General features: G+C 40.2%; 1 protein-coding gene across 7 annotated transcripts in view; it reads right to left on the reverse strand.

Annotated features, from left to right (window-relative positions):
• Positions 1–6,063: 6,063 nt before the first annotated feature.
• The window catches only part of MBNL3 (muscleblind like splicing regulator 3), a 110,966-nt gene continuing 94,994 nt past the window's right edge, over positions 6,064–22,035 (reverse strand). For 5 of the 7 annotated variants that reach the window (XM_042973899.1, XM_042973893.1, XM_042973894.1 and 2 more), the window contains 5 exons: positions 20,671–20,821; positions 18,958–18,993; positions 15,972–16,066; positions 14,936–15,009; positions 6,064–13,294 (listed from right to left, as the gene is read on the reverse strand). In XM_042973899.1, coding sequence (XP_042829833.1) covers positions 14,953–15,009; positions 15,972–16,066; positions 18,958–18,993; positions 20,671–20,821 — 339 coding nt within the window. In that variant the 3' untranslated portion in view covers positions 6,064–13,294; positions 14,936–14,952. The remainder of the gene's footprint in view (positions 13,295–14,935; positions 15,010–15,971; positions 16,067–18,957; positions 18,994–20,670; positions 20,822–22,035) is intronic. The other 2 variants (XM_042973895.1, XM_042973896.1) reach the window with 2 other exon arrangements.

A 22,035-nucleotide genomic window follows, 5' to 3' on the forward strand; every position in this document is an offset into this window, starting at 1 on the left:
TGAGAGTGAGAGAGACAGAGCACGAGCGGGGGAGGGGCAGAGAGAGAGGGAGACACAGAATCTGAAGCAGGTTCCAGGCTCCGAGCCGTCAGCACAGAGCCCGACATGGGGCTCGAACTCACAAACCACGAGATGATGACCTGAGCCAAAGTCGGACACTTAACCAACTGAGCCACCCAGGCGCCCCTCCGTGTGGAAATTCTTACAGCTTTGAAAGGAACCATGGAGGTGACTGTACTACAGACCCACCTGCTTTGACAACTTTCCCAGCCCACAGCCTCAAGGAGGCAACCTTTCATATGTACCATGAGACTCCAGCCTTTTGGACACAACTGAATGTTATAAGGATGAACATTTGACTCACCAATCAAATTCTCTCTCATGAGAATCAGGCACTGGGGCCCAGTGACTGAGTCAATTGTTTGTGGGGAAGCAAGCCTGAAGGTCAAGTAGATCATTCCTTTTTTTTTAAGTTTATTTACTTATTTTGAAAGACAGAGAGAGAAAACACACATGGGCACAAATGGGGGAGGGGCAGAGAGAGGGAGAGAGAGAGAATTCCAAGCAGGCTCCACATTCTCAGTGCAGAGCCCTATGTGGGGCTTGAACTCACATACCATGAGATCGTGATCTGAACTGAAATCAAGAGTCAGACACTTAACTGATTGAGCCACCCGGGTGCCTCTCAAGTAGATCATTCCTAAACTGTGCCCCCAGATTATCAGAATTGTTTGGGAACTTGTTAGAAATGCAAATTCTCATACCTCATCCCATATCTACTGAATCAGAGACTCTTGAGTGGGTCCCAGCAATCTATGTTTTACAAGCCTTCCAGGTGCTTCTGGTGCAGGTTATCATTGATATGGACTCAGGATAAGACTACCATTCTGGGAGTAGCCCTGATCAACCACAGGAGTGTGATAAGTAGGCATAGAAACCTGGTTTGCAGAGAAGTAGGAGACTGGAGGAGAGAGAGAGAGAGAGAGAGAGAGAGAGAGAGAGAATGGAAAAGAAGACAGAGACAGGCACAGACATACACACAGAAAGAGGAGAAACAAGCTCCCTGATAACTTTCCAGTTACGTGAGGCCCAGTTGTTCTTCCTGCGATCGGAATTTGTGAAATTTCCCTATATCCTTGCATAAATCTTTTATTTGAATGAAGCTTTATTTTTTTTTATAATAAAAGTGCTCGGATGCCCTAGTTATTTCTCCAAAAATCTATTACGCATTTACTGTGTGGCTACTGTTCAAGACATCATGCGGGATACGAACCTGGTTGTTGCCTTTGCGAAGCCCCGTTTAACAGAGGAGGAATATAGACAATACCAGAAGGGTACAGGGGGGTAGCTACTGAGGTTTGAGATTATTTGATAAGCACTGAATAAATATTAGCTGCATCTCAGTGGTATCTGGTAAGGCCAAGGAAGACCTCAAGAGACTTGATAGTTGATATATACCTTGAATAATGAGTTTTCAAAGAAAAGGAGGAAGAAGATGGGAAGGTGTTTCAAGTGGAGAGAAAAAGAGCACCAAGGTATGGGAAGCCATGGTATGTATCTGGGAAACATGAGTGGTGTAAGGGCAAATACAAATTAAAAATAAGAGGCTTGGGGGTTCCCTGGGTGGCTCTGTTGGTTAAGTGTCTGATTCTTAATTTCAGCTCAGATCATGATCTCATGGTTCGTGAGTTCGAACCCAAAATTGGGTTTTGCACTGACAGCGCAGAGCCTGCTTCGGATCTCTCTCTCTCACTCTCTCTATCCACTCCCCCACTCATGCTGTCTCTCTCTTTCTCAAACTAAATAAACTCTTAAAAAGAAGAGGCTTAATTTTCCTTGTTGGAAATAAGGGAAGAGACTTCTCCCTCATCTCTCTCTTTTCTTACAAAATTTCTTTCTGTGTCCTTTTCAAGTGTATGTAAATCTTGGTAATGGCTAAATAAGCCTTAAAGTAGCCTCACAATCTCCCATGCTTCCTCAAGGACCTGGGAGTCACCTCTTTGAAATGCAAACATCAAGGGCAATCAATCCCCAGATCTCCATTCCTGGAGGGAGGTCACAGCCTAACTTCTGGGGACCTGCCTCCAATTTGCAAAACTATCTCTTTGAGGTAAAGATAGGAAAAGTTTGTTTCTCCTACGGATAAAGTCAACTGGGGAGGTGGTCTCCCCAGTTACACTATAAAGTTAAGGCGAACTATGAATGACAAAAGGTGCTGTGAGTCCTCTTGAGGACTAGTTACCATTTATCTTGAAAACATGTCTGTAATGGGTTGTATCTGCTTGGCTAGATAAGGGGGTGATTCCTTTCTGGCTTTGCAGTTTCTTAGTGGATTGCCTAGGGTGTGCATCCCATTTTGGTTCAATGTTCATTCTGTTTTCTTTCACTACTGCCTTTGTGGAGAGGATTTTTGGGTTGGAAGATCTCATTTTTAATTATATTTCCCCAACAGTGGTTTGGTTCGTCTGGAGTTGTACTGTTACAGAAAGCAAGGGGAAAGAGGAAGCTTGAGAGCAAGCCCAAGGCCCAAGATTGCTGCGTTGGAGTGTAGGCTTTATCCCCTAAGGCAGTGAAGAAATCTGGAAGATTTTAAATCAGGGAAGCGAAATAATGAATTTTCGATCTTAGAAAAATGATCCCAGTAGGAATGTGGAGAGCAGATTGGGAGGGAGATGGGTCAAGTGGTATAGCACTAACTGTGGACAGGATAATCTTAGAATACTATTTAAGGGCTTTCTTGCTCTGTTATTACTCAAACGTTATTCTTGGATTGACCTTTCCCTAAGCCCCCTAACAGTATCTGGACCTGTGTACCTTTATTTTTACCACAGGGACATTTCTCCGGGATGTGGAGACTAGAGGACGACAGTAGTGGTTGTGGCTGCATGCCTGACACTCCTGCGCCACTTTTCCTGAACGGTTTGAGTGCCCCTCCCCTCTGGCCCCACAATCTCATCCCAGTGACTCCTGAGGTCCGAAGCATCTTCAGGATCTACAGCATCTCTGACGATGTCCATCAGGAGAAAGGAGTTGCTTATTATAGAGGTCTCTACCATTGGCCGGTGCTCAGTTTGTGGTCAACACTTGCTTGATATTCAGCGAGGCCCTGAACAGCCACTGAACTGAGGTGTTACTGTCAACAGAGGTGCCTCGTTTTCTTAGTAGCCCCTACCTGGACCCCTAAATTGTGACCGTTGAGTGCCTGCATTCAGGTGAGCTCAGGTGTTTCCTTGTATAACAACCCATAAACGGGTTTCTTTAACATGAGACTTTGTAAATAGAAATTGAGAAGAACCCAAACACTTTGAACTACACACGTTTATTAAATAGTTAACAAAGGCACATCAATAACCACTTACTACATATGTGTGTGTGTGTGTGTGTGTGTATAAAATTAACACAGATATGTTTCTTTCTTAACTGCCAATTTCCCCAAGAAAGAATTGTTCAACTCTTCAAGTCATGAAGGCTAAAGGCAAAGTCTCAGTCCCGATCTTAATCTTCTCCCCGCTCTTCTTGAGACCTACATTGATCCTCAATGAGTTGACCATCATCTTCTGTGGCTGTAATACTCTTAGAAGCATGCTGACGGCAGAGACTCCTCCTCAGATTCCTTCTGCATTCTCTCAAGTCCTGTTGGTAATCAGCAGGCTGTCTGCGTTAACAGGTGCTGTTGCCACTGCTTGTCGCTGTTCAACCACTGACATTCTGTGATCTTTCACCGATTCCTCTCTTTGTACTTGTACATCCATACAATGCACTGAATCATTCATGGGGGAAAACCTCCCTCGTTCGCATCAGGAAAATGTATGGTTTTTCCTGCGTCTCTTCTGCTTTGCCCCAGATGCCCTGCCTGCCTCTGCGCTGACCACAAGTTCCTTCTTACACAGATTGCCTCTTATTCTGATTTCCACTTTGGAAGGCTATGCTTTTGCTTCAGGCGTCTGTTTCTAAAGACAGGAACCGGACCTCCTGTTCCTGTCACAAACCTCACCATTCCATCCAGGTGGCTGGCCTATCATTACCACTCTTGGCTTTTGTTCCCCCACATATCCATGGTCTTCCTGCCTAAGGGAGAAGTGTAAATCCAGGTACTGAAAGGAAAATCTGGGAGGGCTCGGTTAGATGAGCATTTCTAGGACAAGAAAGACTAAAGAAAAAAAAAATCTCAGTATGTGCGTCCATCTGTTGAATATTAGCAAGTATAGGCATTAGGCGATTACAGAAATGTGATCACGCATCAGGCTTATCGCAGGTCATGCTCTTTACTACAGATGCTGACCACGTTGAGTGGATTCTGGCCCGTGGAACTGTGCAATGTTTACTATCTTGTCACTATTTTGGGTTCATTATTATAGCAGAACTTTCCTGACAATAACAGAATTACAAGAGCCTTCTTTTTTGGCCTTCTTGAGGTCGTAAATGATGGTACCACTTGTCCATAGGAATTTGATCGCTGCCCAAATGCTGTTTGTTTCAGTAAAAACATATATCCCTGTCTAGGCAAGTGGCTGTCTGCTATTTGACCACTGGAGAGTCATGCCTTTTTATTTTTTAAGTAAACTCTACACCCAACGTGGGCCTCAAACTTATGACTTGAGATCAAGAATCGCATGGCTCTACTGACTGAGCCAGCCAGATGCCTGGAGTCATGCCTTTTAAAATACAAACATTCCCAGGGGGCAGCACACAAACACTGCCAGTCTAAAACCATAGCGTGAGTGGTCTCTTAGATCTCAGCTCGGAGCTGCTCTCCATAGCCTGAGGTGCCCAGCAGGGAAGTTCCCGAAGGAAAAAAGCCCAGATTTGTCCGGGTTAGCAGGCCCAAGTTGCTACCTGGGGCTTCTAGGGAGCCAGAAGCCACCACAGAGAGACTCTTAGAAGAGCTGAACAAAGAGGTTGAAAAGCACCACGCTAACCTTTACATCCATATCCGGTTTTGCCTGTGGGTCAGCTTCCCTCTGGCCAAGAGAAACTCCATTTTGATTGTGGTTGGGAATGCCTGCCCTGAATGCTTATCTATCATTCAGCAGCTTCGAAGAAGAAAACATAAACTGGATTCTGAAGGGGCCAAAGACCTTTTGTAAATGTCCAAGTGAACTGGTATTCATGCTGGGATTACCACAGACTCACAGAAACATGTACCACACGCCCACGGGCTCAAAGTCGGCTTATCGAGAAGTGCCATAGTGGGAGGCACACGCAGCAGAAAGAGGAAAGCAGGGAACAAGGGACAAGGGAGCTCTTAGCTCTGTATGATTCGGCCGACACTGGATTTCCTCCCTGGCTCTTTGCACAGTTACAGACACGTGAAGAATACTTTAATCTGCCACAGCCTCTCGTCTCAGCCAAAGCCTCTTCGCCTGAGTTTTCTACCAGCCCGACTACCAAACAGTGGCCAATCCAGAGAAATTCCCAACTAGCGTTTTTTAAGTAGTTAGAAATCTGTCAGAATAAAGTATTATCAAGTTACATTTTGCTTTCTTAAAGAAGAAAAATCATTATCTGTTCATTCCAGTGCCATTTGTTGGAGAAAACCAATTTTAAGTGAGAGAACATTTTGATGGAAAAATTCATGCATCTCATTGTTATGAAACCATTGATGCCCATCTTGAAAAAAATGAAATGAACAACACTGGTTTCCTATGTTCCACTGAAGATGCAAGATAGAAATGAATTACCAGAAAATACAAACTTCTAATAACGTATCTTATAAAATGCCTCAGGATTTCTGAAGCACAATAGAAGCCAGTAAGCATTATCTCAAAATGTTTAGTTTTCTTTTACTAAAATACAAATGTGCCTTTCCGGTGTTAGTAACTTCACTATCAAAGAAATAATATGTCTAATACAATGAATGTATTATCTATATAATTCATAATACTGAAGGTATATCTGGAAATAAATTTCTTTTATGCATGAAATAGATCTTTGAACCAAATCATAAATTTAAATTTTGTATTAGAATTACTAAATATTAGGGTTGATATACTAGAACAGGAGTAGCTTTTAAGTAAACTCCTAATGTGTGAATATGGATTCATAAAAAAAAGACATAACCAAGACATTTACACATTTTATTAAAAGAACCAAAAATAAACAATGCAGAAGTAGCATACTAAAATGACTGCATAATGCACACTTCTAAACACAAACAAGCAGTAGAGCACTATAATTTGGGGGGGGGGGAGAACAGAAAAAAGTCAAAGCATCTAACCTATTGATAGCAGTTGAGGGAATGAACTATTGCATTTTGGAGGCAAAATATGATGCGAACAGTTTACATTTCTGAACTATTGTGGTCATTATTTAAATTGTTAATTGTCGCATGTGGCTAATAATTTTCTTCTCCACGGGGATCTCAAAATGGGCATTCTTCTGCCCCAAATGTGTGCTTCCATTTTCTACATCATACTGGAACGTTGTTATACAAACATTACAGAAAGCTCTTTTAAAAAGAGTACATTTAGGAACATCTTTACATTTAAAAGATTGTAACTTGGGGCCGTGATAACAAATGGCTCATTTGCAAATAATCAAGCACTAACAGTAATAATAAAAGGAAATTTATTTTGAAAAGGGCAACCCCAGAACCCAAGGGTATGATGGCCCGATCATTCTCTCAACTGCTAGACACAAAAGACACAGCAACAGAATAATTTGGTTTCCATCATGAACAAATAGCATCTGTATACAGACATAAAGCTTTGCAACCATGCAGTTCTATGACAGATAAATCTTTAGGTTGTGTGGTTGGGAGAAAAGAGCATGGCTTAAAGTTGGGTTACTTTTAGGTCTTGTTACAGAGGTATTTTTTTTAATTAAAGTAATACAATGTAGAAGGTGTACAATGTAGAAGGTGAGAATTTTTGCAATACTTTCAAATAGTTGTGGCTTATTTTATAGTGATATATTTTTTCCTTTCGGGTACGGTATAATTGAGGATGGGTTCTATTTAAAGATCAAATTTCCTGGAATAATCCTGCTTTGGAGTAGTAATGGATGGTTCTTTCCAGGCCAGGTGGAGGCTCTGGAAACTGTACGAACTAGTCAAACTGAACCCTTTCCCGGCTTTAATAACAAAGGTCCCTTTTTGGCCTCGAGTCATTCACATTTTGTTATACTTCATTCTCTAATTTGACTTACTGAGATAGAGCCACTGTGTCTGAGCTCCAAAGAGCGTGACCCAACGGCTGTCAGTGTGCACAACATGCCATCAACTAATCGGTTATCTTTTGTGATGCTTCTAGGTTCATTCTTACTGTTTTATAGATGATTCTTCACTTAAAATCTTACATGTCTATTGACCTCATGACAATATATTCTCGTGGCGTACAGATGCACAAGGAAGTGTCAACACAAGAACACAGGGTAAGTTGGGAAAGTATGTTGGCGATGAGGTTGGAGTTGGGAGTCCCTAACTACAGAAGGCATGAATGCTTACATTTTATACCAGTGGAAATGCTGGTCAGACGGTCGGGCTGTTAGTTGTACAGCCGACTCTAAATGATTAAGGGCTGAAGGGAGAAAAAGAGAAATTGCCAACCAACTGGCCCTGAGCTATTGGACAACCGTTAAGGCTTGGTTGCTTGCTGGCTTTGGCGTATCTTCCTGTCTCTGTAAATGAGGACCATCAACATGGGTAAGTGATACTAATACCAACTCCCTTAATCCCAGGGTGGGTAACTTCTCCAAGGCGAGGGTGACACACCCCAAGACGCGAAAGACTCCAGGTACCAATGGTCATCCATCTAACCTCATTGCCTGGAGACGACAAAAAGTGAAATGGTGACTGGTACGTGATAGGGGAGCTCCAATTGTCAGGGACGGTCTGGTTAAAACATTCTTTTCCAGCTCCGTATGTAAGATTGGGACTGGTTCTCTTCTGTTAGGTCAAGCAGTGGGAGGCTGTGGCGGCACAGTGAAGCACTTTCTAATCTGGTAAAGGGAAGTCAGAAAACAGCTTCCACTGAACAGCTGTGCCAGGGGTATTTTGTTGTTGTTGTTAGAGGGAACGAAATGCCCCAAGCTGGCCACACTTAATTGTTAAATTAAGTCTTTCAATGGTTGCCGATTTGGTTTTAGGATATGGATTTTAAAGGGGGAAATAGTGGTGAATGTTAACAATTTGATTGTCACTGAAGTGGGTATTAATTGATGTAACTGATACCTCTCAATATGGAATTTTCTATCAAAGATGAAATCTCTGTTGATCAGAATGGAACTCTCCATCTTGTAACTTACAGGGTGTTTTACTGCTTGCAACCATTGAAAAAAGAAAACCTTTGCCAGAACCCTGCCTGGTGTGTGTGTGTGTGTGTGTGCGTGTGTGTGTGTGTGCGTGTGTTTACAATGGAGAGTAACCAGTTACCAGTCTTTTCTTTTGGTGACCTACCTGTAGCAAACCAGAAAGCTTCCGCAACAGCAAAGCAACATCAGGCTTTAGTTACATCTTCTTAAGCAAAATCCCCCTCTTTCTCAAGGCCTTAGAAATACCTCTATCTTACTAACTTTTCCACTATTATCACAGATTTCTTATATTAAAAAAACAAAAAACTCCAAGCATAGTGTTCATGGACTATGTACATAAGTGCAAAAAAGGTGTTTCTCACACAGTCGCACCCTAACTGAGACCATCAGTTGGCTGCAGCATATGCCTCTCAAACACTGTTAAGGGGTCATTCCACAGTATCTTTATGCATGGTTTTACAAATCGGAATTCATTTCAAAATAGGCTTTCATCATTCTTCAATCCTCACTTGGATATATTTGTGTGAGTACACAATTCCAGAAAAGAGAATTTTTTCCGTGACAGCTACGCCTCCTGCACGGGGTAATTTGGAAAACACAACGTCATGAAAAAAGGTCAGGTAATAGATTATAAATGCAATAATTGTGTTTTGAAGTCTAAACACTGTGGAATAACCCTATCCACACAACAAATTCTATAAGCTATAAAGCTGACTCTAGAATCCATGTGTTGTAAACTTTTTGATCCAAAAGTCATACAAGGACACACATTCAGCGTTTGCGTGGCAATTTGGGCTTCAAGGAAAATCCCGCTAGATCTGTTCTCTGAGTTTTGAGCTGTACCTTCTACAGGCTCATACTGTCAAAAACCATGTATAGTTTACAAGTAAAATTATTATCAAAAAAATGTGTCTAAAGGTAGCCATGTTGTAGTTTTGTTGCTCAAGCAACGACTAAATATAATTAGTTAAAAATTATTATTTGTATATAAAGTTAAGTTTGTTCTTAAACTGTGAGCTGTAAAGAATAACTATGGACTATAATCTCTATGTTGTCATGCTTCAGTATCAGTGTCAAACCTATCTAGGTGGGTTGAATACATGTAGTAAAATCCAACTTTCTCTAACTCTCCTTCAAAATTAAGTTCATGAGTTACTTAGATACAAAAAACGTAGTGAAATGAAAACCTTAAAAACTAAAAAAGAAAAATGAAAACATGGCACCAATCGGTGACTTGGTGCTCAGAACCCAGATCTTGTAATTAAATCGACAGTTTGATGACGCAATCAACTAAGTTTGCAAAAAAAGTTGTGACACTCTTTTCGATACTATTCATTCCGGTGCCTTTGACAGGCACTGACTGGTACAATGAAAAATTAGGCCACTATCTCCCTACATCTATTCAACAGAATTGGGGAATCAGATTTCCCTACTTCTAGTTCAACGTGTGTAGAAATGGAGAAGAGACAAAAAGAGGACAACACTTAACGGCAAGATCAAAGTGCTTTCACATGTTCAAAAAACGGATGGCGAAGGTGGATGGAGGAGGGAGAAGATGGCTTTTCACATGACAACGAACTACAAATTAGACTCTAGTCTAGACAAGTGAGATGAAACGCAACAGCTGGTTAGAGAATCATGCTCCAATTGTCAAAGTAAATACTGTATTTAAGTAGCAATTTTATGAATCCATTTGGTTTTAATTTAATCTTTATCCCTCTTTAAGATATACTTATGGTCACATAGTGCCTTTTGAAAAAAAAATTTTGGATACTACTAAAACCCTCTTAACAGATAACTTCTAGATGATTTTCTCTGTATACCTGACCTGTTTTATCCAAGTTTCAGTACTCTGGCCTAATTTTGCAAAAGGCTGAGTGAGAGAAGTGGACAAAGACAATAATTTTGGATAAATAAGAATAGAAGCCCTTGTCATATACAAAGCTTATAAAATGTTAACTAAGAATCACAAGTGGTTGGAATTTAATATATACAATTCATCCAGTAAATTGTTGTTTAGAGTCACTGATTAGTCTTGTGACTTGGCTTTTGAACTGCGAATTTATAGTCTAATGACTTTCCTTTCTTCTTTTCTTGAATAAACATAATTTGAATAAGACATTGCACAACTAGTTTAAAGAGTGCTATCTTAAAATTGCCTTTTTGTCAAAGTTCTTTCACATCTGATCAAAACTTTAGTGCTTTGAGTTTTCTTTCTTTAAATTCATTTACAAAGCAACTTGTAAAATGCCAGCCATTATCAAATATTATGGCACCAAATCTACAACTACCCTGAATATCCTTCACGGACCCTCTTACTAAAAAACAAGTCACTACTGATGTCTTCCAGTGCTCACAGCATCAGAAACACTGCTGTTCTCTAGGTTTCTTGTCTATGTGCATCTTCGCCGGGAGTTTCAAAGGTGAAATGAGACAGCATGCTTTCGCGGAACGTCGAATGACACAAAAAGAGTTCGTTCTGCACTGAAAACATCTCTAACCCCTTTAAGGAATACAACCAGTCTGGCTCAGGTGTATCCTTCCCCGATTTGTGGGATTAGCTCTGCCCTTCCGGAAAGGGACTGGCACAGTTACACAAAACTCAGCTCTACACACAAGTCATTTCACAAAGGCATACACTACTTTCTTCTCTAAGAATGTTAAGATTTCGGGAAACAGAAATTAAGTGGTTCAAGGAATCAACAGGTAAAAGTCAGGACACCTCTTATTCTGTAACCCCAGGCAATACTGTTAACAGATGACAATATCTTGAAATTACCGATGACCGGGATCTGGGATTGCGAATTAAGAACAACAGGCTATCACATACCAAACAGCTATTTTTTGCTCTTTTGTATCCTGAGCTATACTGATCTGCTTCGGGATGGGGTCTCAAATGTTCCGAAGCACAAACAATGTGAAACAGAGGAACAACAGAAAGTCAGGAGAGTTGTTCAGGGTCTCACTGTCACCGATCAGGTAGGCAGGTGGCCTTGAGCAGGTCACATGCCCTAGGCCTCGGTTTCATCGATTGTGAGAAGGGTTTGCCAACTCCATCGTTCTGTGATTCAAATGCTGCTAGCCAGCTTAAGGTATCCTAAGTGGGAATTTTCTCTTTGCCTGTCATTTTCATGCAGGAAAATAAACCTGGTTTACATGTTAAATTTGATGATTGCATGCTTTCTAGTGAAAGAATAAATATTTAGTAGCAAATATTATATCCTACGGTTCCAGCACTGTGTAAGAATAGTAACTTTAATCGCTGAGTATATGGAGGAGCTACATCACATGCCATAGGAATTACTATTTTCCTTGGTTATAAATTATTTCATAAGTATTAGTAATGTGAATTCAGCTCAGCTCTATGGGGTATAGCTGGTCTGTTTCATCCAAAGGGTGCTAAAAACCTCTCTATTATAATTTTCAAATACATATAAAAACAAACAGACCTAAATAAAGAAACAAACAAATGGCTGGGTTATGATAGGAGAGACTCTTGTCAATCAAGTCTGGGAAGGGCAGCACTTGGCATAGGCACCTGCTCCTTCACTGAAGTGGTCAGCAGAACTGGAAATTCAGTCGAATGGAAGCTAAAGACAATCGTGGACAGCCCTCCTATAAGTTTTAAGTAAATCAGAGAATAATTTAAAATGCCTTCCTACCCCGCCTCGCCACCCCGCCACTTCTCCAAACCCATACTCGGGCTCCAACTGTGATCAGTTGGAAAGACTGTCCATCTGGGGGACAAGGGCCTCCCTTCGAATCAAATCTCCTTCACCCTGACTTTTGCAAGACTGGAGCTTACTTATTATTCAAAGACAAGTCTAAAGAGCACGAGCCATTTGTATTCAGAGAATGGCACTTGTGTAAAAGGTTACGTTGCAATGTTTTTTTACACACTTTCCTCCAAAATGTAAAAACTATCTCTACCCCTCCGTCTCTCTGTTTAATTTATAACCTACAATTAGCATACCTTTAAGCCTCCAAGTAACAATTTTCAGCTGAATTTGACAAATGGCTGAGCTTTAGATGCTCAACCTAGGAGATAGGATCCTTGAATCACAAAAAAATGTAACGGGCACCTTACATAATTCTTTTAGGATAAATGCAGACAAATTCACTTACAGGTAAATTGTAATTTTGCAAGCTTCTTAAGGAGTGAGATTAGAGGTTCATATTTCAAGAAGTTTCCTGGGTTTTTTTTGCAGGTAATTATTTCTCTCTCACCAAAAATACCTACTCACGTGATTGTATTATGCAAGGTCAGATCTGCAGGTACAAATTATACACATGCATGCTTATGAACAGGCTTTGCGCACACTCAAAAGTGAGGCCTTTTAAAAGTCTGCCCCAAGAAACCTACAGACATGTTCTAAAGAGAGAGAAAGCATATTAATATTAATCTGTAATGGTTTTAAACACAGACATTTCTGCTTCCCATTAGTAATATTTTAGTTGAAATCAAACACCACACATCTAGAGGAAAACACTATAGTATGTAAAAACCTAACACAACACATCACACCACAATACAATACAATACAATACAATACAATACAATACAATAGAATACAATAGTGGGAAAAACGGTATTGGATACACTTGCTACATTCTAAATCAACCCAATAGACTATTGTGTAAACAAAACAGTAAGGTAACACTTCAAAACAGATGAACATTTATCCACCAAGAATGCACAGTAAGCCAACAGTCCACTGTAGAGATTCACTCAGCATATTTGTTATTGGAAAATCACAAAGAATAATGCAACAGATGACAAAATGTTACGGTCATGTTCTACCTAATAATTCAGATAAGATAAATGGTAGTTTTCTATTCATGTTTTAACATCTGCACTGATTGGTTAATGTTTTATTTTTGTTTGAATTTGTTGGTTGGTAAGTGGGTTTTGTTTAATATATTGACTGTACCACACTTATTCTTGTGTTGGTAGAAGACCTATGAGAATATATATAGAAAGGCCATATGGAGGTTCTCACGGAGAGATCCTGATACTCCATAGCTCTGTTGTTCAGAATTTCGACTGAAATGGAAGAAGAAAGAAAGAGTGAGAAACATTAAGGGGTTATTGAAGCAGGAGTCGGGATACTTGTCTCTTGTGCCAGTTCTGTACATGAACTGCCAATATATTACCCACCCTGAGTTTCATGCTCTACATCTGTGGAAATGGGGCTGTCAGAAATGGTCGCCAAGAGTCATATACCATGACAGTTTATGGTTGCCACTGAGCGCTAATGTACAGAATTGCCCTAAGTTAAGGCATTATCCGCACAACGCTTAAACGTTTTGATGAACATCCACCCGTCTCTCTACTTTCTTCAACAAGCAAATATTAACCAAACTTTAAACTTTTTAATCTGAACGTTTTGGAGCCATGTGGAAATAGCCAAGGTGTGAAATCTAGGTATATAGTATTTTACAAAATTACAGTTTTGAACTTTGGGGAAATGTTCAACATCTGTTACACATTGAAGTGATTACGGTCTGCCAAATACCTCTACGTTTTCTAATGGAATCTGGCAGAAAGGAATCACGATTCTCAAACATGTACTGTTGGAAAGCTAATTATATTTGACCACTTTTGTTTACCTTGATGTAAAGAAAGCAGCCCATGAGAATCAGGCAAGTGAGTGCAAAACCCATATTCTCATGTTTGGTGCTATTCCCAAGTTGCCATCATCCCAAATGGTACCCCTGAACACAATTACAATGTACAGGTACCTCAGTTATTCCATGCCCTCGAAGGTGTCTTTTTAAAACACTCCTTAGGGTTGAAGGGACTTGTTTATCTAATGTGCAGTCAGCTGTAGGCTCTGCCCAGGACGGAGTGAGTGTTTGGAGCCAGTTCTGAGAACCTCAAATTTTCAATGACTAACAAATGCCATTCAGAAGTGGTACACTTGTTGAATAAGTCCCTATTATTAATTAATTAAGATACCTAGGAGTCTTAAGTGGCTTGAAAAGTCACATTTTCCAAGTTAATGACTGCTCAAATTAAGTATGTGCTAGGGCTGCCCCGGACCAGGCAAAGAGGAGATCAAAGGTGGGGGGTGGGGGTGGGGGGGGGGAAGGGGAATCCAACAACAACACATTTCTTTAAAGCCATGATTTGAATGAAAATAATGATTACATTACTAAATTGTGTCACTCAAATTCAAAACAGCTGAAGCAATTCTGATAGACTTACATGGAAAGCAACACATAATGGCAGACTTTAAAAGCACTATCTTCTACAACATCATGGGAGAAGCATACTGCTTACTGGCTTTAAGATATTCATCTTAGTCAAACTGTGACAAAATTGTTTTGCTTTACTTCAGCACTAACAAAAAAAATGAAGCTAGAAAAGTGTTAAAGGATTAAAATTCAAAAGTGATCTGTGCCTTGGGCTGACAAATCATACTCCTTTAATAACAGGAAAACATTTCAGAATTTGTAAGCTCATTGGGAAAATACAGTACCGGCTGTCATTTTTCATGGAAAAAAACTGCATGATTTGCTCCCCACATTTCAATTTGGACAGTTGAGGATGCTTAAATAAAGCTCTAAGTTATAAGCAATATCTATCAATGAAAATATTTACCAAAGCCCTTAGAAATGCAATTGTGTAAATAAAAGATACAACCTATACATATTATTCATATTAGTACTTAAAGCAACTTACTGTTCTACTGGTAACTTCTACATCTGTGAAACAAACATGCTGCTATTCAGTTCATCTATTGATAATGGGGGTATCTATAGTAGTAAAAAAGATTTTAGATTAAAATAGTTTCTCGAGAGAATTCCATTTATTTTGTTCACTGTTGGGGCATGGTAATTAATAAGCAGAATCAATTTCACAGAAAAATTTAGACATATTCACCATATCCGCTAATAGTTAATTGTCCAGAGCACAGGTCTGAATGTGGTTTGTTTCCCCAATGGGTTAATGCTCTATGTGCCGTGTGGTTATCGTACTTGTAAATGGAAGCAGCTGTGGGATGTGCAGTCTTGAAGCATGGTTACCACCTTCGTAAGGCAAAACAGCCATAACATTACACGATAGTTATTCTACGTATCTCATTACAGTTTCAAGACTCTCCCACAGCCTAGAATTTGTCTTGCGACTCTGCCTGTAAGTACCTAAAGCGAATGAAAACCACAACAACACAAGCACATCTAATGTCAGTGTGAGATCTCTGATGTCATCACTGTGTGTCACTGAGCGTCAGTATGACATCTCTGATGTCATCACTGGGCAATGATAAGGATCTCTGTGCCCTGGAGAGAAATGTGTTACCTCGCTTTCTCTCCAGCAGATCTGAAGGTAAAGGTGATGACTGTACTCAATGAAAGTTGAAGCGCAATGACCAGAAAGATGGTAGTAAAAGAAAATAAATTCTTCTCCTGACCCATGAGGAAGCATTTAAGGAACCCCCAGTATATGGATTTGAGGATTGGTGTGACAGCAACAATCGTGGATACGGCATATGAAGGGCAACCTCTGGTACCTGAGCGAACATGAGAAAACCGGATTCATCTGAGGATGTGTGGCAGATTCATTCTGCTAGAATATACGCAACGAGAAAAATTCTAAATGTCACAACTGCTCAACAGACACATAGGAATCTGGATCATCTCGCGCCAATCCAAAAAGCATATACTGCGCCTTACCAACACGCTGTAGTTATCTGAACAGGTAAAATAAATGGCCAAACCTGATTGCCTGCGGCTGTTGCAGCGAACGGAACGCTGGCGGCAGGTGGTGTTGCTGCAGACACAGTGGTAGGTGTTGCACCGTGCATCATGGGCACTTTCAGTAGGAAACCATGGAAGCAACACACGGAAGGGTGGAGAATTTATGCAGCCATGACATACACGATGGAATGGGGCGTGGTAGGTATCACAGCAACAAGCCATGTGACATCATCACGATGGATACACCAGGGTGCAACATGCAATCACAGTCAGTGCAAAGCAACACAGCGTGGAAGGGGGAAAAATTTAAAAAGAGAAAAGGGGAAAGCCAATTATAGTTACCATTAAGGAAAATGGAATCATTCTCAACCAGTTAGTTTTTTTTTGTTTTTGTTTTTTTTTTAGCAGAATCACATTCTAGTTGACTTAAAAGGCCACAATTTCAGAAAGGGTTACAAGGAGTACATATGACAGAATCTGATTCTACCAAGGCTATCTATAGGAATACCTAGTGAAGCAGACAAGTGGCTGGTTTGCACATCTGAGTGTGAGTAGGGAAGTGTGGATTGGTGTTTGGGTTCACTAACTTATAGACCTGAGTATCGTCACTGCATTTGCAGGTGCAAAGAGACAACTATAGATGTACTTACCTGATCTACATGCAACAACAACAACAACAACAACAACAACAACAACAAGGCAGTTCGATTGGTGGGCCTGTGTATGGTAGGGGAGCAGATATGAAGAATACGGTGGACTGTGCACGCAGATTTTTAAGTACGGCTTTGGCAAAGCCCTTGGAAATCTAGGCTATTTACCAAACAAACACACAGGGTGCTTCATGGTAAATATATGGCAAAATCTGGTCTTCATCCCAATTATTGCAGCCATGACTGTATGGCTAGCAGCTGTAACATCTCTCTCAGGACGGTTTCCTTTTGCCTTGTCTAGTCTCTAGCCCATTTTGAAAGCTTTTTAGATGCTTTTCTCATTCCTAGCTCATTTTGGAAAGCAAACGAAGGAATTAATGTGTGAATGGTGAGCGTGCATATATAATAATTTATGTCTACATCCATTGAATTCAGATTTTCTGAAAGTCTACAGAGCAAGTGAATGGCACGGAGAGAGGAAGATCAATATACACCATGTCACAGAAACCACAGATGTACCCCAAATGGTGATCAACAGAAATCCTGTACTTAGCCCTTATGTGTATCTCCGGTTAGCTGTTACCTATAGACACCCCTTACTGTATCACATGCCGATTCTACACTCTTGTTTTCCCTTTAGGAGCACAGCAACTATACAGGATGCAGTGCCACTGAAACACGCAGTTTGCATTCCTACACAGAGCTCTTAGGTGCAAAGACAGGGGTACGGAGTCACAAAACGTGAAGACACAGACACGTTTTCCCAACTTGCAGAAGTCTGTTCTAACCACATGCGTACGATGCTCCCGTCAGTATCAGTGGAAATGTTTCCATTTCCTTCAGGGGACAGCCAATCCCTCGGTAACACTAGTCCCTTTTGGGTTCTGCATCTACTCTGGGCAACCAACAGGATGAAGGTTAAGCCGTGGCAAGCTCTCAAATAGGATGAAAAGCACTGGATTGATAGGAGATGGTGGGGGTGGGGGGGTGGGATAATTCCTCCCTGTAGCACACGGAGCTATTTTCTCCTGGTCCGTGCCTGGTTCCCATGGACTGTAGGAGCTGGGAACTCCTGTACCAGAAACAAGTCACTTTCTTATCTTCTGCAGTAGGGGCGATGTAAAAATGGGCTTTTATTGATTTTTATCACGTGCGTGTGTGAGAGTGTGTGTGCACCTGCGGATGCACGAGCAGGGGAAGGGCAGAGAAAGAGGGGGAGAGAGAATCCCAAGCAGGCCCTGCGCTGTCGGTGCAGAGCCCAATGCGGGGCTCCGTCTCGTGAACCATGAGATCATGACCTGAGCCGAAATCAAGAGTCAGACACTTAACTGACCGAGCCACCCCAGGTGTCCCTAAAAATGGTCTTAAGAGGGACACCAGATTGTGTTGGTGACGAATTAAAGGATCTGCGTGTAACTGACTGTTAAAAATTACATAATCCCAAAGAATCATTTTGAAAGGGTTCTGTTGGGCCTGGTTTCCACGCACATGGCACTTCATTCTAGAACACTACAGAATGCTCTCACTCTGCTTAACTCATCCTTTCTCAACATTTGAGTATTGAATGATTTAGATCTCATGAATAACTTTTTTTTGGGGGGGGGGAGGGAAGGATCATTTTGTGATACTTTACAAATTATACATTTGAAATCTTTTAAAATGTCTTAGTCACAGATGTAAAGCTAAGAACAAAAGTGTCCACTCTGGCTAGATAAGGAAATGTTTCAAAATATTTCAGCTGCAATTTGTAGGACGCAAACAGACACATGGCAGGGTTAGTGTTCGGCCACAGTGGCAACCAACTAGGACCCCAGAGTGTAGCAGTGTTGAGATTCCACAAAGATATGAAACAGCACCATATTACATCTTAAATCCTCAGAAAATGTCAAAATGCAGCTAGGACATCAGCTACAAAAGTGCAGAACTGTCTTATTTTCTTCTTAGTTGGGACGAGGTGCCCTAGCCTGCCTATGCTCAGCAATGCAACTGCTTTTCTGAGATATAATGTGTACATATAAACTGTTACGATCACAACAGAGGTGCATCAGAACAGCAGGAGAGGGGAAGGTCTGGTAGCCACAGTGGCGGAAACGGAGACAGAAATAGCTTCTTGAAACTTTTGTCATAAGTATGCTCAGCTTTCCTGATGGCAAAGGTAGACTCCAGCAACATTTTCAACCTGCTTTACCTTGTCTGTTTTCTCTCTTCTTTGTGCCCCGACTCCACATGCCCTTCCCCCCAAGCCAGTGGCCCAGGAGCCACATCACTCAGTCACTCATCTCTTTCACAGTCATGACAGAAAAACACGTTTTTTTTTCAGATTAGAAAAAGTTGAGAATGTTTGTACAAAACCTACCAACACTTGAAGCGGGTGCCATGCACAGTATGGGCCCTGTACACCATGCAGAAAAGCGTGAAAAGTAAAGGAGAGAGATTTCATTATTACATCTTTACTGAGAGAAATAATTTTTAACCCGAAAGATATTCTTTGCAATATTAATTAATGAGCACATGCAAGTCCAGTAATTTCCCATGCTTATAATTATAGCTCAGTTTTAAGATCACCAACCCAGGTAATCAAAGTAATTCTTGGATTCTTAGGTATAAGAGCGAACATTAAGTTTTCTTTAAAGGAATTACCTCACTTCAATTACATATTTATTTTGGGCACATTTTACCACAGCCTCTTCTTTCTCACAACCGTGGACTGGACTATGAACATACAGCAAACAGGCTTTTCATCAAGAGGGGGCGCTCAGCCCGACAGGTTTTAGTTTTGTTTTTGATTAAGGGGAAAGGGAGTCTTCTGACATTGTGCTCAGGAAACCAGACTTTAAATCAGCCAAATCCAGCAAAAAAAGTCTAAAAACTGTGCTTTTAAAGTGATATCATAAAGAACTACTGTGGTTAGTAAATAAAGACTTTTTTTAGGTCTTCTTTCCAAACAAATTAGCTGATTAATTTATCAGTTAACCAACAGGTTGTTTCAAGGGCAGGTATATAATACCATGTGCTTAGTATGTTTACATAATTAATAAAGTTTTCTAAAATAACTTTAAAGCATGTCAGTATCACTTCATAATAGTTGCCAAACTGGGGCATTTATGATTCTGGCAAAAACCAAAAAACTACTCTACTCTCAGTGATTAGGATTTTCCATTTATCCCTAAGAGATTATATGCTCACTCTTAAAGTACTGAACCATAGGAAGAAAGGTATTTCTCCTCACATATGATATTTATTTGAACAAAATTTTCTATTCAATTTGGTATAAAACTGTTATGCTATTAGATACAGTTGAATGTAGAAGGTAACCAAATACCCTGCATAGTATCAGGAAAATATGATAAGCTGCTATATTTTTTATATTAACTGCTATAAGAGTTAAAGGCTAAAACTATGTGTTTTATACATATATATGTATGTACATATATATATGTATATACAACTATACCTACAGTGTCATAAGATAGTATATGGTACAGTTATAGGACAGTGTGTATATATATATATATATATATATATATACACACACACATATTTATATATATATATATACACACACATATTTATATATATATATATATATATATATATTTACATATATATATGACTGTATACTGTCTTATAACGACACTATAAGTTCCAGGGCAGTTTTATTATAACTATCTTTGGCATATCAAAGATATATAGACTATATATTATTGCCATGCTGAAACTGTGAAACATTTTTTTTGAGGGGTGACCACTGTCTTTCAAAGGGATACCTAAGAGTCAAGGAATTAGTTTGAGACTGAACCAAGTGAATCAATCTTAAGAAGCAAACACTAAGACATGCCAAAAAGAAAAATGTTGACCATTTTGCCTAGTTTGATTTCAACCCATTCGTTTGCAGGAATCATAGCAAAACTGGGGTTCTCTAGACTAGCAGATCAAGTATAACTGCCTTGTCTGATTTCCGGACAAAACACCTGTCGACGGTCCTCGCATCATAACTCTGGCAGCTGGTGCGCACTCTATACATTCACACCATCGCGAAACCTGTGCAGCCCAGAGTCCCTGTTCTCACCTGCAGGGATATATGCTGGTGGCTGGAGCTGCAGGCCAGCCAGAGCCTGCTGGCAGTGGAAAACACTGGGGTTAAAGACCGGAGTGGCACCATTGGTCTTTTCAAGCGCCGATCTCTTTGGTATCAGTTGAAGTGCACCAGGCTGAAGGGCCTGCGAGGGAGAGATGGAATAATAAATAGCATCAAAGAAAGTAACAAAATGTCCTCAAGGCAAGCAAAGCAGCAGTTAGATAAAGGTATGGCCCGGGAACCCTTTGCAAGGGTATCTGTTGAGCAATTGACTAGATAAGTACCTAGCCTGACACAGAAAATAAACAGACAAGGAAAAAACATACTGGTTTTCAACTTCACTCATTTAAGCAAATAACAAAGGACCTCATCATTTGAGCAAGATGTGACCCAAAGCTGTGAACAGCAAATACTCATTTAAAATTAACATCTCCGGGATGTCCATCCATTAATGTATTACGATGAGATGGGCAAAAGCAACAGATATAGCAGGGAAGAGATTTTTGTCAGTTAAAATTCCAACGTGGATCTAGGAGATAAATGGTATACAGGTGATAAAACAGATGTCAGGAGGTCAGAGTTTGATCTTGTAGCTCCGTAAAGCAAAATCCAATTTATATAAGGACTTCCAGTGCAAATTCTAGAACTGTGCTTCCTCCAACTAGTATGTAAGGGAAAAGTAAATAATTTTCTTCTTCACAATGCACCTCACCCAGATAACACAGTAAAATATGTGCAATTTTCATTTATAGATGCTCACTGTGCATTTCGGGATGTACCATCAGCTTCGTTAAGTCCTTGTAAGGTTTCATTCTAAAATGTATTAGAATTTAAAACTCTCCTTTCATGTGTACACTTCTTTCAAAATCTCACGGTGCCCATGATACTCGGTCAAATTTGCTCCTGGATCAGATTCATTAGAGAAGTTGGACATGACTTTCTACATTTTTTTTTCCCTCAGCAAATTGCATGTGACTTAAAAGACATGTCCCAGCAACAAGAATTAGGGATGCTCCAAATTCTTAAGGAGACAGGAACACTTGTGTTGAGTAATGAGCATTCCATATGCCAAAAAGGGGCATGCCATGACCTTCTTTCTCCTGTGGATAAAGAAGTCTAAAGGTATCTCTATTTTTTTTTTTTTTTTGGAAACTAAATATTTACTCTTCATGTCTTTTGCTTTTAAATGCATACATGCTGCTTCAGTGAAGTCAACCTGAGCTACGCACATGAATACGAAGAGCGTCAAAAAAAATCTTTCTTTTATGAAACATTTCAACTCTGAATCCTTCAAAAGACAGAAAGCCTAAATTTCTTCACGAAGCCTCCTTTATTTGATCTTACCTCAAACCAATT

The sequence above is a fragment of the Panthera tigris genome, chromosome X (assembly GCF_018350195.1).
Source record: "Panthera tigris isolate Pti1 chromosome X, P.tigris_Pti1_mat1.1, whole genome shotgun sequence".
NCBI lineage: Eukaryota > Metazoa > Chordata > Mammalia > Carnivora > Felidae > Panthera > Panthera tigris.